Source organism: Choloepus didactylus, chromosome 1 (assembly GCF_015220235.1).
Source record: "Choloepus didactylus isolate mChoDid1 chromosome 1, mChoDid1.pri, whole genome shotgun sequence".
Lineage (NCBI taxonomy): Eukaryota > Metazoa > Chordata > Mammalia > Pilosa > Megalonychidae > Choloepus > Choloepus didactylus.
The window spans coordinates 188,174,330-188,193,354 of record NC_051307.1 but is presented as its reverse complement, the minus strand read 5'-3'; the positions used below and the strand labels follow the sequence as shown (position 1 = coordinate 188,193,354).

Below are 19,025 nucleotides of genomic sequence, written 5' to 3'. Positions count from 1 at the left end.
ACTAAAACATGATATGAGAAGCACCCAGAGTTTGGAGGGAAAATATCGTTCAATAATAGGAGAAAGAAAAACAAGGGGGGGGGGAGGACTTGTGTAGAGTAAGGAGTTAAAAAGAGAAAACAAATAAAATAAGATAGGGAGAGTAGGAAACTGGGGAATTTTAATAAAAAGAGCATTCAAAGAAAGATGGGACTGAAAAATGGGATAATTCATACTTCTAGATGACTGGTATCAGGTGACAAGAAATCATTGATAAGAAATTAATAAGGAATTAAAAGAGAGCACAAAAAGGGAGGGAAAAGACTGTATACGGCAGAAAAATTCCGCTCTTTCCTAAATTTAACTCAGTTAAATCATTAAGTAAATCTGACCTTGGAACAAGTAGTTTGGGTTCTTTAGATTTTTTGAAAGTGTTCATGATTCACTCTTAGGAAAATTTCACAGGATGTTGAATTTTCAAAAAAATATATTTGTATGACTTTTTTTTGCCACCTGTCTTTCCATAGTGAAAACCACCTCTGATCCAACTCTTTTGTTTTTCTCTCACTTTTTACAAGCTACTGCTTTTCATTTTCTGTTGCATAATACAAGAAAACAGATAATGCTATGATTTGTCTTACTTCCCGTCTTTACAGAAAACCAGAACTCTTAACTATACTACTGTGCTTAACTGTATAACAAGTAAAGATCAACTTGTAAACATCAAAAGATGAATAAAATATAAAGTGCCAAACAACTACTGCAAATGTGTTGAACAAATTCCTTTTAATTATGAGCTCCTAGGGACAGAGGGAACCTGGCCAGCTATATGGTTTGGGGACCATGTGAGTTTCTTGGCCTAAAAAAGCATGATTCCTATTTTTGCTCCTTATAATTTTAACCCTTCTCAAAATCTCAGCATAATACTTCTCATTCCCATTTTTGTAAATGGAATAATTCAACCAATTAATGAAAAAAACACATGAACATTTCCAGACTAACTTTTTCAAGGATTTTTTTAGGTGACTTCCACTGAGGTTAACAGAAATCAGACAATGAAATCCCATGTAACTCTTTGAGAACTTATCCCTTTGCTTTTGGTAGCATAATAATGTGGACATCCAAAGTATAAATCACTTCCTTAAAGCTGTCAATTGTAACAAATTTTGCATTGTTTCTCTGAGTGACTATTGGTTTTTAATTTTGTCCTCAAATTAAAAAAAAAAAAAATACACACAGATTAATGGGATTTCAAGAATTAATGGAAAATGCAGATAGGATAATTAGACAAATGGGTCTTTTATTAAGTCATCAAATATTGCAGAAGGCAATTTCATGTAGAAAGGTAAAATTCTAGTCTATAAATTAATGTCTCCTATTGGTCACACTGGTATTCCAAATTCTTTCCTCAGTTCGGAGGCACCCTCTCTTCATCTCCAGCCAGCTCCAAGGGGTAGAAAGTTAAGGCTAGAAATATCATAAGCAAAAACAAAGAGAAAATGGGCTTTTAAAGATAAAACCCTTCAACTGATGACACCACTACTGCCTCCTTAATAATCAAGCTAAAAATAGAAGACTCACTGCCACCTTTATTCAACTGCTCTGGTTAAATAAACTTTAGACTCCAATTAAGATACATCTTGCCCCATCCTAAATGTATTTCAGTACTACATAAAGAGGCAATAACGTTTCTTGCTAGGAGCTGCTATTAGTAACAATATGTTGCTACAACAGAAATATCACTCCTTAAGAAAAAGAAAAGCTACACAAACTAATTAATGTTTACAGAACATCTATGCAGACCTATCCGGAAATGAACTGTGGTTTCAGTGTATTTTCAAATAAACATGTACCACAGGTAATTATATCTTTTTGTCAGAGGTACCACTGAGCCCATCCCATCATTACGTATACAGGAGGAAACTAAGATGATTGAAACAAAGAGCTGCCATGAACAAAGGGGGGTGATGCTAAATTTTCAGGGCCTGTTTTTTCCCTGCCGTTTGAGTACTTTCAAGACTAATCACTTGAAATGAATTTTGATGGAGACATTATTATTTTAAATTTGTAGAAATCCTAAATTGATTAGAGTACTAACATCCAAACATACTGCATCTTTAAAATTGGCCCAAAAGGTATGTGACATAGTCACCAGGTTTTTGAAGAGCGAAGAATATATTTTGTTGATGTGAATTGGTTTGTTGGGCTGCCTTTCTATTTGATTTTGTAACATTTAACTACAGTTCTGCTCTTATATTTTAACTGAATGGCTGAGAGGTTTCCATTTAGCCTTTTAAATGCTTTTAAAAACATTTAAAGCACCATATTTTCCACAGGGAAAAGATAAACCACCAGTTCTGGTGAGAAAGAATAATCTTTCTTTCTCTCTCTCTCTCTGTTCACACTCACACACATACACACCCACACATTCCCTGTACATGTCAAAGTGAAAATAGGTACACATGTTATTCATTCTTTCAACATGCCACATCATGCTACGTGATGGAATCATGTTATATTTATCTTCTATCTCAAAACGCAGATTTATAACATTAACATATTAATTCTAAACACATTCTAGCCATAATTCAGAAGATCAGCTATGTTAACTATGAAATTTAAGAATTGTGTCTAAAATACAAATAATGTCAAACCAAAGCATGAATTTGGGTAGGTTTCTTCCTTTTGCAACATCTTATATATGGGCTGGCCATTGTTGAAAATGTACCACCTGTCACATCACTCTCACGATGGTAGACCAGTAGCATCAGCATCATCTGGGAGCGAGCTAGATATGCAGAATCTCAGGGCCTACTCCAGAACTGTTAAATCAAAATATGCATCTTTAACACAATCCTGGGTACTTTATATGTACATTAAAGTTTGAGGAGCACTGGCTGCAGTAATTCCCCCCTGCCCTCTGCTGCCACCTCCTCCCCAATACCTCCACAATGTTAACAAATGGGGCGCAGCATTTACAAGCTCTTTGTATAAGAATCTTCAGAGGCCAAGAGATGATTTGTGTGTGCAAGGGATTAGAGGGCAGAAATAGTTCTGTCTACAGAAATGAAAGGCATTCTGGATTTTTGTTCCAGAAAGAGTAAGAAGTAAAAAAAAGAACACTAAACAACATGATGGAGTGGCTGAAATAAGAGAAGAAAAATCTAATGGCCCATTTTAAAGTTTGTATTTCTCAAAGGCTGACCCCCTCCATCTCTAGAATTCTTCATTGAAGAACTTCCCGCACAAAAATGGTTTTCCGCATATTTAGAATGAAATTTGAGCCAATTTACATTTTATAGGTGACAGTCTCTCTTACAGATTACTGTATTACATTGTTATCATAAAATCAGTTAGCAAAATTAGAAGGAAAAAAAAAAACAGGATCTACCTCTCTGACCTGTTCTCTCTTCTCTCACATTTCTTATGTCTTTTACTTTCAGTGACTTTTTATTTGCAACCATTATTCTTTTCTAATTAACTGAATAAGCAGGAGGCCTTTTGCAAGCTTATTTCCACCTTTTCTATCTGGGCAGAGCAAGAAGATGTTCTGATGAGTGGGGAGTCTCCATTTCCTATCTTATGAAGTGTGGGAGGCTGATAACATTTCTCCAAGTTATCTGGATATTTTCCTTCTTGTTTGTTTGTTCTCCCTTTCATGGGTTAGGTGTTTCTGAGTTCACATATATTCAGAGGTGGTAACTCAGGAGTGTTCCTTTGTCTGGCTATCAGTGTATGCCCCGTGAGTTTCTGAAGGACAGAAATCACACACTCATTATTAAAGCTGTCATTCTGGCTCTGATGAGAGACTTTGCAATAGGCAGGAAGCTGAACTTTTGGCCTCAGTTTCCTCAACGAGCAAAACAGACTTAAATGTCATTTCTATTTCTACCATTTATATCTCAAGATGGCTGCTGAGCAGGGTATAAAAGGATGTTTGTGGGCTATATCATAAACATAATTGAAAAGAAGTGAGTAACGGGGCTCAACAAATTCTGAAGACCTCCATTATTATCTCCCTGAGGAGACTCCAATTCTACTATTGCAAGGCAGGTTGGTGCATCACTTACTCAAAACAGAGACCTGAGAGGAATGACGCAGGAAGAACATTAAACAGGCTTAAAAGCCCCACAGAAAGCTGTGTGGAATTTTGCAATATGATGCATTTTTAATATTTCTTTTTCATAGTTTCTATCTGAACTATAATTTGAAAAATAAAACATTTTCTCGGAAAATATTATAAAAAATTTTGTTGTTGTTTTGTTTTTTACCTAAAATGAATAATTCAGCAGATATTTGAAGTTGGGGATGAGAGGAAAGAGATTTAAAAAGAAGCAGAGGTGAGAAGGATCTCCACAGTGTTCAGAATCCACATGAAATGGTTTGTTACAATTAGGATCTAATCTAATTTAAAGTTTGCCCATTGTTTTTTCCCTTCCTGCCTTGCTCTGCAGCTAGCTTATCATCATAGTGTTCAAATTTCATGACATTCATGAATACAGACTCTCCTCGTCCATTAGGAAAGGTGGGATATGGGACTGTCTATTGTAAACAGCCATCTACCTTACTCTTCCACCTAAACCTAAAGTAATATTACTGGCGTTAAGCCACAATGCTGAAAGCCTAGCACGTGAGGGACGAAGGCAGCAGCTTATAGGAATAGCTCACACAAACTCCACTGCTCAGAAAGCCTTGACCTTACAGACTATTTCTATGGAATGTTTACAATTTCTTTTAGGGAATTTCATTGGGAAAAGAGCCAAATGATAAGATGCTTTGAGTAACTTCAACATCTCTCCTCCATCTTCACCAGGGACTTTGGGGACATTGAGGGCAACTTTTGCTTTGAGATACGTTTCAGGATTTTTGGAAGTCTTACAGTTGAGGTCTTGAACAACCACCATTCAGCAACTAATAGAATTACTGATGAGAAAATCAGCAAAGATATAGAAGATCAGAACACAATCAATCAACTTTATCTAATTGACACATATAGAACATTCCACCCAATAGCAGCTCAATACATTGTTTTTTTTCAGCTGCCAAGGGAACATTCATAAAGATATACCACATCCTGGCACATAAATCATGTCTTAACAAATTTAACTAAACTGAAAATATACCCTGTATGTTTCTGGCTACAGTGGAACCAAACCAGAAATCAGGAGCAGAAAGACAATAGGAAAATCTCCAAACCCTTGGACAATAAATAACATATTTCTAAATAATCTATGGGTCAAAGAGGAAGTTCAAAGGAAATAAAAATTACATGCAACTGAATGAAAATGAAAATACGCTGTATCAAAATATCCAGTACACAGCTAAAGCAGTGCTGACAGAAAAATTTATAACATTAAATACTTACATTAGAAACATGAAAAGGTCTCAAATCAATAATCTAATGTCCCACCTCAAGAGATTAACAAAAAGAAGAGCAAAATAAACCCAAAATGAGTAGAAGGAAGGAAAGAATAATGACAACAGAAATCAATGAAATTGAAAACAGTTAATCAATAGAGAAACTCAATGAAACAAAGAACTGGCTCTCTTTGAAAAGATCAATAAAATTGATAAATCTAATAAGACTGAATTTTTTTTTTTAGAAAGAGAGGTTATGAATAACCAGTGTCAGGAATGAAAAGGTGATAACAAAACAGATCCTGCAGCCATTACATGGATAAAAAGGAATACTCCAAACAATATGACAATCATAAATTTGACAACTTAGAAAAAAGAAATCAATTCCTTTAAAACCACAAACTACCAACACTCAACCAAGATGAAATAGATAAGCTAAATATTCCTATAACCACTAAAGGAATTTAATTCCTCTTAAAAACTCCAAAAATTATCTTAAAATTAAAAAAAAAGTTAAAGGGGCCCCAAAATCTTTAGGCTCAGACAGTTTCCCTGGAAAATTCTACCAAACATTTAAGAATGTAGCACCGTTTTTTAACAATCGTTTCTAGAAAATATAAGAGGAGGAAACACTTTCCAATTCACTTTATGAAACCAGTATTATCTGAATACCAAAACCAGGATTCATTCATTCCCACATATCCATTTATGAAAGCATACAAGACTTTAAAGCTCATTTTGGTTACTTTTAGGAGATGTCTAAAATTTTAGAAAGCCAAGAGTGAAGCTAAGTGTATTCCTTATTAAGTCAAATTAAAAAGCAAGTTTGGAGTTGGGGACATAATCTAGAAGGAACTCTGTTTTCTCCTTTCCAATGTGGGATGTAAGCATAAATGTCTCAGGGGTTCTCTGCCATTTGATGTTGTGAACTAGCTCTACAAAGAAATATGGAATCCCAAGCTGGGTCAGGAAGAAAAGTCCAAGGTTCCTTATTTATTCTGCTATTAAGACAACCTGTGTACTTGAATGATCAATTAAATGTTCTCTGCCTTTCTAACATGGGCATGCTGGTTTAGGTTCAACATGACAGCTTCTATATGATCATCCTTGACAGTAAATGAAGACAAAAATGGTAATCGTGTTTATGCTGTTATGATACTGTGTTTAACACACAAGCTTAAAGCAGGTCAAGCCTGGGAGCTACTCCCAACTCCGTAAACCTTGGAATCCAGGGTGACTTATTTCACCTCTCTGACCAACAGTTTTCCACATCTGTAAAACTGGATGCTAAATCCCTAAAATCTCTCAATATGCAGTGGTGATTTAACAGTATAAATGTTTCTAAAACTTAGCACAGCAACTCCCCCACAAGAGGCCCTCAACTGATGGTGGACATAATTATTGCTAACATTTCTGTGGCCTTAAAAATGTTTTTGAACAAGAGTATAATGATACCGACATAGGTATTAACTAAAAGCAGTATGGTAACGGACTAAAATAAACCTGAAATGTTTAAGGAATAAAATATGAGTTCATCATCACTTCATTTTAATATTTGACCACTGAGAAAATCTCTTTCTAGGTAAGATATTCTCACCATCAAGTCTTTCAAAGCAAGGATGACTTAAAAACAACACTCCATTTAGCTAAACCTGGTAACTGCAGTCTACAAGTCTGTGGTTATCAGGTAATTGCCATCAATTGTCCCTCCACTGTTGAGGTCATATTATAATGTCAGGTTGGCAATAAACATTTTTTTCAAGACATTTCTATACTAAAGATTGTAATTGTTTCTCACACATGTATTAACAAAATCCAAATATCACTGTGCAAATCTACCATTTGATTTCCCCAAAAATGTCAACATTAGTGGCCTTTATTTATAATCACCAGCAAAGGCTTAGACCTTTAACACCTGTCAATAGGGTAAAGAGTACAAAATGACTAAAAGAAAGAATTTATGCCTTCCTGTTGGGCCCCACAATAATTCAAGTGTCCCATTTGATCAACTGCAGAAGACCCAAATCACTTTATAAAAGTTAACTGGGTACAGTTTTGAGGTCTGGGATATGCAGTAACTGGCAGAGATTTCAGTTCTGCCAAAAATGAAGAAGGAAGAGATGCTAGCCATTGCAATTAAGTCAAAATTAGGTACAATGCCAAAAAGCAAATTGAGATTAAAATCTTATTTGGCTTTAACTGACAATTTTCCCCACCCTAATGAATTAGAACTAGAGCAGGACAGAAGAACATCAGATCCAAGGATGCAGGACTGCTGGGACAGGAGGAAGAGGAAGTCAGGGCATCACCGGGGACAGTGCCATGCCAATTCCTGTCAAAAAGTCAAAGATAGAGAAGGTCTATCTACAAAGCTCCTCCAGGAAGTCTGGCTTTTGACATTATCCAAAGAGGTTCTTCTCTTTATGAAATAGTTCATCAACATAGCACTGCTCCCTCAAATAACTCTACCATGTCCATTTGGGAAGTCTCTGTTGGTCCTGCTAGGTTCAGCAAAGACTTCCCAGCTATAGGACCAGGAGCCTCCACACGTTGTCCTAGAGCCACCGTGTGAGCCGGGTCACCTGGATTTTTATTAACAGAAGCGATTCTCAGTGTAGTCAGGGGACTCATCTGTCTTTCCAAATACTCTGTAAACTCAGCACTGCAGTGGAAACTGCACTGGGATTTTACAGCCAGATATTAGGCGCGGTGGTGCACAAAAGTTGTGAGCTCAAAGGCTTCAGTCCGCATGTGTATATTGAAGTCACTCCTGGGGAAGATACTGTTCTGGTATCATTTCCCTTTTCCCACCCACCCCGCAAAGACCACATTAGCTGTTGTTCACTTCCCTGATACCTGAAACATTGCCCTTGCTGCTATTTTGAGTCCTGACATTACTTTAAAATGCATTCTACCTCATTGTGGTGCCATTATCTCACCTTGGAGATGGCATTTCCATGGCGAAGAGGAAGCATGGAACAAGTCAAAGACACCACGCTGCCGCAGAGTATAGTTGGGGCCAGTTAAGTCTCTCTGAGTTGGGGCAAGGGGTTTGCAGCCCATCTGCTCTCATAACATTTTGTAAAATAGTGAAAATGTCATTCATACGTATTCTCCCTTGTGTTGATGCTTACGTGAAGTCAGTGGAGAGGTGCTATAGCAGTGTAGGTTGTCAGTGGGGAACAGAAGGTTTGTTGTAATCTAATTCTGTTACCTGTTAACATACACATCCAACTTACTCAGCTTTGGCTCCTCAAGTAGACCCAGAGTTTATGGGTTAGCAAATTCTGACACATTTGTAACTGCATTCCTGTATATGAACTACAATCTAACACAGACTGAAATAACTCTCTAGAAAACCACATAACACAATGGCACTAAACTAAGTAAAAAATTAAAATCATTACAGTTAGATTTCAGCATCATTGTTCTTCTAAAGGCATTCACAGAGAAAAGGAAAACTTTACTATAGCCTCTGGGCTAATATCTAGGAGATTATAAAAAAACTCTTTACGATAAACATTAACCAGAAGAAAAGATGATTTCAAAATGCAGGCAACACATCAGTATAGTAAATATCTCAACTGGATAGAACAGTTAACCACCAAAATAACAGAGATCAGAGCATTTTCCAATAATCAGAGAAATACTGCCAAATGTTTTCCTTAACATAATTAATTGTTTTGTGTTCTTATTACTTTAAAAGTATAAAGTCAATTCATAGGTCAACATATATTCTGCCCCAAACTAATACAATGTAGAATCAAGATGAGGTTTGGTTGTCTCCTCTACATTTCTCTAATTCTTTTCACACAGACTTTAAATAGGCCATGAGAGGAACTAAAGAACATACAGATATCCATAATACAGATGAATTTAATTATGTCTTCAAACTGACAAAATGTTAGCAATGTCAGCATTAGAATTCTTAGGGATCTGCTGTTGAGGTAAATTCTCTATAGGGATTATGCTTTATGTCATAGTTTTAAAAATTGCACATATCATCTTTATATATATATATATATACGTATATATGTGTGTATTATACTTGCATATGCACATATTCTGTGCAGAAAGCAGATCACGGAGCAGGCATTTATGAGCAGCAGCGGGAACACGTGCTCTTTTACATGACCTACTTACAGAAGGCAGTCTCCCAGTCAGGCCGTCTTCAGCATGACAATTAGCAGCTTTTCCTGCAGTTTGGTCAGCAGGAATGACACAAACCTCTCCTTAGCCCAAGTCACTCAGTCCTGCAGGGTTCCTGCTGCTCTCTGGGAAATGGCATTCCATTAGGAGTGTGACACAGTAGGGAAAGAGACCGGTTCACTGTGAGACCTGCTACTCACTCTCGTACAGTGTATCGGCCCCCCTTCCCACTGCACAGTGGCTGCCGGGCTCTGGGTGGGAGGCTGTGCTGCCGCCGTCTTGACTGAACCATGGAGTCAGAGTTCCACCGAGACGCAGGCTGCACGCTGCACTGCCGGTGGCCTTCTTTTAAAGACGGTGCTTTTTAAGATGGTGCAGAAACAACCTAACTGGAGATTCCTTACCCTTGGGATCAGGGGAAGAATCTCTTCAAGTTGAAAAGGAAACAAAACAAAACAAAAAACCTGAACTAGCAAGACAAGGGTGTGGTTGGCTCTCTAATTTAAAATAAACCAAGAAGATGCAAAAATAATTTATGGGCACCGTGTTCAGCATGCATGCTTGAGATGTAAAAGTGACATGTGATTCACCTTCTTGTACCTCCTTCTATTCCACACAGAAGTAATTAAAAGCATTGTTATCTGCTTGGGGTAAGGGAAATGAGCCAAGTTAAAGGGCCAAGCTTGTATATTCATCCAAAACAGACAGCTTAGAGATTTACCTGCAAAAATAATTTACCTGTTTGAGGAGAAAATAGAAAAGAGATTCCAAATACCTGCTTGCTGTGCCGTCTGTGACATCTGCTGAGTCCTCTGAGCATTGTACTGAACCGAGGCCATGGACCGGTACTGCTGTGTGGTTGAGGTAGGGTACTGGCCAGATGGGTAATAATATACTGGCATCTGTGGAAGAAAGGAAGAAAAGCAGAAAGTGAGAACTACACATAAAGTAACACTTTTGAACATAGCTAAAATACACTGTTGTTTTATGATTTAATATACTTGTGGCAGATTGTCTGTACAGACGACCACCAAAACCTCATCCCATGCCTACATGTATGTGTATGCTACTACTTCCTTGAAAAGGAAATCTATTCTCTAAGCCTTTGAATCTGAGCAGGCTCTCTGACTTGCTTTGACCAATGCAAAGAGCAGAAGTGACATCTGAGATTTGCAAGCCTAATCCTTAAGAAGCCTCACATCTTCCACTTTTGCAAGAGATGAACCTCATCACCAGCTATCCTGCTGGAGAAAAAGGCCATGTGGAGAAGAGGCATTTCAGTTAACAGCCTACACTAAAGTTTCAGACTTGTGAGTGAGGCTATCTTGGATCTTCCGGTCGCAGCTGAGCCAACCCAGCCAATACCATATGGAGCAGGGATGAGCCATCCCTGCTGAGTCCTGCTCAAAATTCTGATCTACTTGTGAGCAATAAAATGGTGGTTGTCTTAAACCACTGAATTTTGTGGCTTTTAATATCAAATAATAGATCATCAAACATCATCAACAAAAATTACTCCCTATATAGTCCAAAATACTGTATCTCACTTGAATTATTTTTCTAATGGGAACACAGGTGAGATGAAAAATGCTCATCTTGGGCCTAAAGCAGCAGAGAATGAAATTATGAAATATGGGCCTTAGAAGCACTTTGTACAGTGATCAAGACACAGCCAGTATCCATATATATATATACACATATACATATATGTATATGTACATGTATATGTATATATATACTTTCTATCTAAGAGGGGAAACATAATAAAGTATGGTGTATTTCACTTTCTATCACTTTCTAATGATTAAAAATAGATGAATTTCCATTAAGATTCAAATCAACTATCACCCATCTAGAAAAACTTCCTTGTCTGCCCCAGTTTGGACTGAAAGCATCAGCAGGAACCACACCCTTCCCCTCATAGCACGAGAGAGGGGTTGCTTATTTGGTTGGTCAGATTCCAGGACAATGACTGGGCCGTGTTCACTTGGAAACAGGGTGAGGTCATATCGTATTCACAGGTCACCAATGGGCTTGCTTCTCTACTTCCTCACTACCAGCTCTTGGAAGCCCAGCCCTCCTGTTTACTCATGACTCTTCCTCTCATAAGTTCATCCTTTAGGGCTTAGGGGTGGTGGTAGGCTTCAATTTAAGCACAGTGAGATGGAAGGCTGTGCTTAGGTCTTGGGTCTACATCTCCTCCTCTAACCACATTTACACTGATGCTGAGTTCTCTCCCAGTTGATAATAAGTTGGAGTATTGATTCAACTGTTTACATTGCTCCTTGTACTGAAAGAAGGGGTGATTAGCAGGGCTGGATTCTCACACAATTTCACATAGAAAAATAGGAATACACTAACTCTGCTTTGGAAGTGGAACACTTTAATTAACGCTGGACTCTGAGTTCAAAGAAAATGCCACGAGAATCATACGGAGACATGAAAGAGCATGAGAAATATGTTCCCTGGACAATGTCCACAGATATTCAAAACTAGATATTGCTTTGGGATATAGAGGTCTTAGTAAATATTAAAATGTTCTTACTCCAAGAAAAAAAAAGTAATTGATTATACAACACACATATGGCAATGTAAGAGAACAGTAAAATAGAGACGAATTCTTGAGTTGAATGGGTGAGTTCACATAAAGGATGCAACCCACTGGGTACATGTAATGACATCATTGTCACCTTCTAAGATCCACGTTCCATACATCAAATGGTGAGAAAATAACAATTGTGCCTACCTTCTGGAGGAGCTGAGAAAATATTGTGTGTGTTCAACACATGACAACCATTACTGGTGATATTAATGTCTTATGGCCATAAAAATATCAATCATCGAAAACTTTTACCTAAATAATAAGTAAGTTCCATTGTTTGCTACAATAGACTTTACTTCTGAAACTAAAATAAATTAATCATAGGGAAGACCTTGATTTCAAATACAGAAGGTAAATAACGACAATACTTAAAAAAGCAGAATTTTTCAACTCGGTTAATCTGAATCTTTAAATTGCTAAATAGATAATATTATTGACTGCTCTTAAACATAAGGAAATATAAGTTGTTCAACCATAATTCAAAGGAATAATTCTGTTTTACACTAGAATTGGTACAGAAACATTTTTTTAATTCTTATACAGAACAATCAGGTGTAAGTTAAAGGGAAAAAAAAATCACTCTTGTCCTACAGTAATAGTTTCAGAAGGCCAAATGTGCCTATTAAATGCAGCTTTGCATTCCATTTCTTATCTATTGCCACAGCACTATCAATTTTAGAGATTCCATGAGCACTATGTTGAAAAATCATCTAATTTATGATGAATGATGGCTAAACTTTGATGGTAATCATCAAGGATGACTTAATAAAAGTGGCTATTTTGGGTATAAAATCAGATATGAGCAAGAATCTGGATCAGGAATTGCAGTTGGAAGTTACTGGTGTTTAAAGATTTAGTGTTCCACTAGGAGAGGAGCCACAAAAGCTCTTGTCCTAAAATGAAATACCATCTCATACAGGGCAGCTTTCCCATGAAGAAAAGTAGTGTGAAGGCGCCATTTTAGGGAAATGAAATGGTTACAGCCTTGTTATTCTGAGATCCCTAGTAATGTGGAAATGTGTGACACCAAACTAGCCACTGTAAGGTGCCCTGACTCCATCGGGCTCTTTATGCAACTATCTGCGAATGCAATATACAAAACACCCACTGATTCTTCAACTGTGATATTTTTTAGAACATCAATCAAACTATATCCCAACTAAGAATGTTACCCAATATTAATTATTTTATTAAGACTATTTTCTTATTATTCTTAATTATTTTCCATCTCCAGGCTTCTGGTTTTTGTCCTATCATCTTTAAAGTGAAAAGACAGGCACCCCAGCCACAGCCGATAAATACAGCATATGTGGAATAAAATTATCAGGCACCTTTTTGGGAGCCGTGATTTTAAGGCTGTTTTATTTTCTGATTTACTCAAGCAAAATGGGAAACACTTTCTGTATATCAATATTGCTGTTGAAACATATGCAACGTATTTTCGTGCCTTAGGATAAAGTAGGAACAAAAGGTAAATTAATCTTTGTGGATTTGTTGATTCTTCATCTCACAGAATCATTATGAATTGTAATTCTTTTTATCCAACAATATGGATAGTAAAGGTTAAGAGACTGAACTGAGTTTAAAGCAAACAGGGGTCAGTAACTGGCAGCTGGTTTATAAATTATTATAGTGTTTATAGTATATATAAACACTGTATATACTACATAGTATATATATAAAGTATACATAGTCTATAAAATTGTTTTTAGTACAAATTATTTATAGTGTATATAAACACTGTATAGGCTATATGGTATATACATAAACTATATATAGTATATATGATTGTTTATATATTTATAGTGATATGTTCTTTCCATTTATTTATTTATAGGGATATGCTCTTTCCATTTCTCCCTTTCTTTGTAAGGCAGTTTATACCAATAAACATCCAAATAATTCTGGAGTAATAATAGGTTTTAGTTGCATTTCAGCAAACTGCTGTGCTGTTAATGATTACTACCATTATACCTCAGATGCATCCTAATATTAACAACAGCAACAACTATCCAATTCATCCATCAGCATTCTATTCACTTGCTTTCTTAGGAAGAATAGTATTTTGTTCCTTTAGGAAAGACTGTGCCTTGACTAAATGTAAGCTCATGAATGTGTTATCCAAACCTTGACTCTCTTCTTGCATTCAATACATGAAACATGAAAATATCTTCAAGGGTGAGGAACAGAGTTCAAACACTTGAAAATTTCTTGATGGGTACTAATGGTCTGGATATAAACTACACTCTTGGAAAAAAAGAAATAAAAAAGAGCCTCCTTTTTTAGGACTCAGTTTTTATTGTTTTTATTTTTTATTCTAGTCCCTGAGATGCTGTGCTAGAGAACTACTCAAATAAAACCATCTTCATTCAGTCACCCACTCTCTCCCACAGTCACTTCTGTCCAGCACCTCTCTAAGACAGAGCAGCAGCCAGCTCTTAGAAACCATGACCAACGCCATACGATGCAAATGGGTCCCCGGCCCATCCTCATTCTTCCCCAGAGAGGAGGGAAGCTGAGCTGGCCTAGGAGGGATATTTCAAAGATCAGTGTGAAAGATCAGAAGGGAAAGAAGGGGAGGGAGAAGAAAGGACAACCCCCAAAGAAGGAAAGGTTAAGTTTTTAACCACCTATGTTAACATATGGAGAATCAAAAATTGCATGAATTATGCAATGGAAAGACTAAATAAGGAATAGATGAAACTGTGAAAAAAAAAAAAAAGGAGCAATTTCCCCACTTCCCTTCTCCAAATTCCTCTTTGCCTTGTCCAATTGTTTCTAGGTTTATCGTTCCAGTGGGCATACAGAAACCACACACGAAGAGTCAGACAAAAATTGATCCCAAGGTTATTAAACAGATTCATTCCCTGCATAAATATAACAGATTTCCACATATATCCACAGGCTGAATCTCAACTGAGTTCTTTTTATTGTTCAATAATAGACTTATGAGGTTTTAAAATCTTTACTACATTGAAAGTCATTATGGGTTATAGCCTAAATCTTTATCTGAGGGTTCTTTAATAAAGAAATTCAAGGATTTCCAGACTGATCATGAACCAAGAACTTCAGTGTGTTTGTTTGCTTCCTTTTCCCCCTTTTTTATTTCCAAATTTATTAAAGAGGAAATGAAGGCATTTCTGTTGCAGACAAACCAGGAGCTCTGAATTGTCCTTACTTCTACAAGTGCTCTAATGTTGAAATTCCTTTATCAGGGAAGGATACTTTTTAAGACTTCACTTAAATATTCTGTCAAGTCTTTTTTTATTTTTCTTTTTTTTTGACAGCAGAAATGGGTAAGCACACTTAGATGCTATTTAGGCTAAATGAACTAAACTATTTTATCCAAATAATTAAACTCAAAGTGCTTTATTTATTAGTAAAATAATTAATACATTAATAAAGACCTTTCCCCTGTAACTTAAAATTACTTTTCACCTCTACTACACATCCTATGAGCTAAAAGATACTACAGAGAAGGCAACTGAAGATGAGCTATTAATCACTCCAAATAAAATGAACAATTGAGTGAAAATCATTTCATGGTAGAGGGTTTTGTGTGGCTTGAAAAGAAAATAATTTATTCAAGAGGTTAAGACAGCGAAACAAATGACACAAAGTTGACACTGCACTTTAAACAGCTCATCCAAAGCAATACTTCATAATTAGGATGGAATTTGCTTTGGGTATGTGTGCCTTGAAAATGGACCAGAAATTGCCTCTGTGCATTTTACATCTTGACAGTAATCACTTCCAATATTCTGCAAGAGATACCCTGGGGAGCATCGGAGATGTTTGGTGGTGAGCAGTAACACATAATCAGTCTTTGAGAAGACAGTAAAAATCAGTGATCTGTGGTGTCTTACATGCTCAAGTCAATTAAATATGATTAATGGCTACCTGTGAGAGCATGCATGAGCTCTGCTTCCCCCTAGGGAAAGGAAAGGACACTGGATATTGGCTCACTTTCCTCCTTTATATTCATAGAGGAACTCCTGCCTGGAGCACCGATTAACTCCAGAAAATGCCTGTGAATTGATAAGAAAGGAAAGAGCAGCAGCAGGAGAGGATTGAAAGTCCCCCAGGTGCAGGCCTTTCCCTTCCCTTGGGCACTCCTAGGCAATCCAGTGCGCAGGACCTCAGCGGAGGGGGCTCTTTCCTTTGGGCTCTGCACCAACGGGCTGGAAAATGGGACTGCCGCCAGGCCTACCGTGGGCAGCTACGTCAGTTTCATTCAACTTGCTTTCTGTGTCCCAAGACTTTGCATAATCTGATGGACAGACGCACAAACCAGCCCTGTGAGTGGGAATAGCAATGTGGGCCAGTAGGGCACTTCAGGTTGTTGAACGGGCAATATCTGACATGGAAAACACAGGTCAAAATGGTCCACAAATCAGCTGTAGGCCAGAGGTGTGGGGGAAAGCATGCCTACCTGTGCAGTTGGAGGCTGTTGCACAAATCCCTGTGGTGGGGGAGGGGGCTGGAGGACTTGCTGGGAGATGGGAGGTCCAGAGCCTGAGAACCCCCCTGGAGGAAGCTGCTGGCCTGTGGAGGCGATGACGTAGCTTGGCTGTTGGGTTGGTTGTGGCATGAGGGATGACGGGTAGACAGGACCTGAAGGAGGCTCGGGAGTCTCTCCTGAGGATTGCCGGCTCAAGTTTATCTGGCTGAACTGTGTTGCCACATCTTCTCTCTGTAAGCCACAGGAATAAACAAAATCAGTATGGTCAGCTTAGTAATGGGAGAGGCACATGGAGGCAGATGCAGGTCACATGAGTGCAGTTGTGGGAGAGAAAGTTCAATCTGGAAAAAAGGAAAGGAAGGAATCTCAGGTGAGAGAATAGCGGGAGCAATTGGGTTTTAATCACCCTGAGATTCAGAGGTGGTGAACAATTTGAACCAAATCTCCCCCTTTCAATGGAAGCAAGTCTTGATTTTTTCGTCGAAGGCTCGGATTCCTCAGGTGGTGCTTGCAGAGGGGGCTTGGTGCCCCTCCTGTCCTGGGAGCTGGCTGCTCCTGCCAGCAGCAACCACGAGGTCATACTCATTGCCACCCATTGGTGTGGCAGGTAAAGATGCAGCCGGGACTGATGTCACTGGCAGGCTGGGTGGAATTTCTTTACCTGTACTAGGGAATATTTGTTCACTGGCCTGTCCCACAATTTAGGGGCATTACCAACTCTTTAAACTGTTACCCAAAATAACTAATTACATTGGAAAAATAAAAGGGATTGGGAACTGGGGCACTGGGAGAACACCTATATCAGGAGCATAAGGTAGTATGGTTATCCCAACACTGTTTCAGGATATTTCCTAAGCCCTCACATCAAGTTCATGAATCTCTCTGTTCCTGACTTCTAACTCTGAGGGCATTCAATTCCTGCTTAGCTGGTAAACTCTTAAAAGGGCACTTGACCACAGGATGGCTAAATGTGCAACAGATGACAGAAGGAAGCCATCGTTTTGCAGAGAGAGGCTGCAATGTTCGGGAATGAGACATTCACACCCACCCTGCTTACAGCACAGCATGGTGTACCCACCCAGCATTGGCCAGCCCTGTGCAAGAATGGAATAAAGCCAGTGAATATGCTCTCCCAGGGAAAATTCATACACATATAATACAGTACCACAGGGAAGTGCTGCGTTGGAGACACAGGCAGGAGATGCTGGGTAGGAAAAGAGACGGCTGGATATTGCACTGACTGGGAGGAAGCCTGCAGCCCCTGGACAGATTGGAGGAAAGAAAAAGCTGATCAGGTAACAGGTAGGGATTGGGGGTTAAAATCTCACAGGAAGTTCTCTTATCTGAAGCACCCCACTGTCCCTTACAGGTCCTCCTGGTTCAATGCACTCCAGAGACGGGACCACCCGCCACCTCAAAGTCAAGTTCATGCAGACCAGAGTCTTGAAGGAGGCAGGTTTCCTTCAAGTGAACACAAACTGGTGCTTGCTGCCAGGCTAGAGAGGGTTCCTTTAAGAAGCTACTGCTGTACTTCTGAAGTTGTTGCTGGTGCACAGATTTTCTGGGTGTAAAAATATTGCCGAGCAACTAATACATAAGAAAAATAATTAAAAGGAGGTTCACTCTGACAGCCTACTTGAAATACTTCAGGTCTCTGTGGACTTTTTCCACAGGTAACCCCAGGAAAGGAGGGAAGCTCCACATCTCTCCAAGGGGTGTGTGAACAGCCAGGCCAGCCTTGGAATTAACTGAGCTCTGTTCTTCCCATTGACAAAGAGTTCACACAAGCACTTGGCCTGTGATGGGAATGGGTGACCAAGATGAGTCACCTGGTCACCTGGCCAGGAGAGGATTATGAGTTTAGGCTCCAAAACAGAGGCTGATATATAAAAACAGCATGAAGACTTAAGAGAAAACTTGCCATTCACTCTACTTAGTACCATACCCTTACCATGCAAATCACTGGATGGGGCACTCACCTGTATCTGAATTAAGGATTCAGATGAAACCCTGTCAACCTGTAACTGAGCCCACTAGAGTGCCAGGTTTTATTTCCAAGGCTTGAGTGAATGGGGTGGCACCGAAGGAAAATGCACCTTCTCCCTGATGAACTGCTGCTCTGAGGACCATACAGACTTCGTCATAGGGGTAACTTCCTGCCCTGGCTTCCAGCTGGCCCCTTACCTGAGTGACCAATGGGCCTGCCATCTGTGGCTGTGGAGGCTGGACCTGCTGCTGAGGCTGCGGAGAGGGCTGCTGCTGTGGCTGCTGCTGGGACTGCCCCACCATTGCACCGGGCAGGGGCTGCTGACTGGTGGGTGGGTTGTATATTGCAGGAGTTCCATCAGGATTCACAAAGGGCTGGCCTGCAATGCAATCATAGCTTGGTCTAGGCAAGCTCCTCAATTTCTCCTTTGGCAGAAAGAACCACTCTGGTAGATACTCAGACAGTAGCCTAAAGTAAAGAGGCAGGGC

General features: G+C 38.8%; 1 protein-coding gene across 14 annotated transcripts in view; it reads right to left on the bottom strand.

Moving 5' to 3' along the window:
* The window catches only part of ARPP21 (cAMP regulated phosphoprotein 21), a 149,810-nt gene that overhangs the window by 39,051 nt on the left and 91,734 nt on the right, over positions 1-19,025 (bottom strand). For all 14 annotated transcript variants that reach the window (XM_037846950.1, XM_037846943.1, XM_037846926.1 and 11 more), the window contains 4 exons: positions 18,735-18,916; positions 17,716-17,811; positions 16,521-16,781; positions 10,262-10,388 (listed from right to left, as the gene is read on the bottom strand). In XM_037846950.1, coding sequence (XP_037702878.1) covers positions 10,262-10,388; positions 16,521-16,781; positions 17,716-17,811; positions 18,735-18,916 — 666 coding nt within the window. The remainder of the gene's footprint in view (positions 1-10,261; positions 10,389-16,520; positions 16,782-17,715; positions 17,812-18,734; positions 18,917-19,025) is intronic.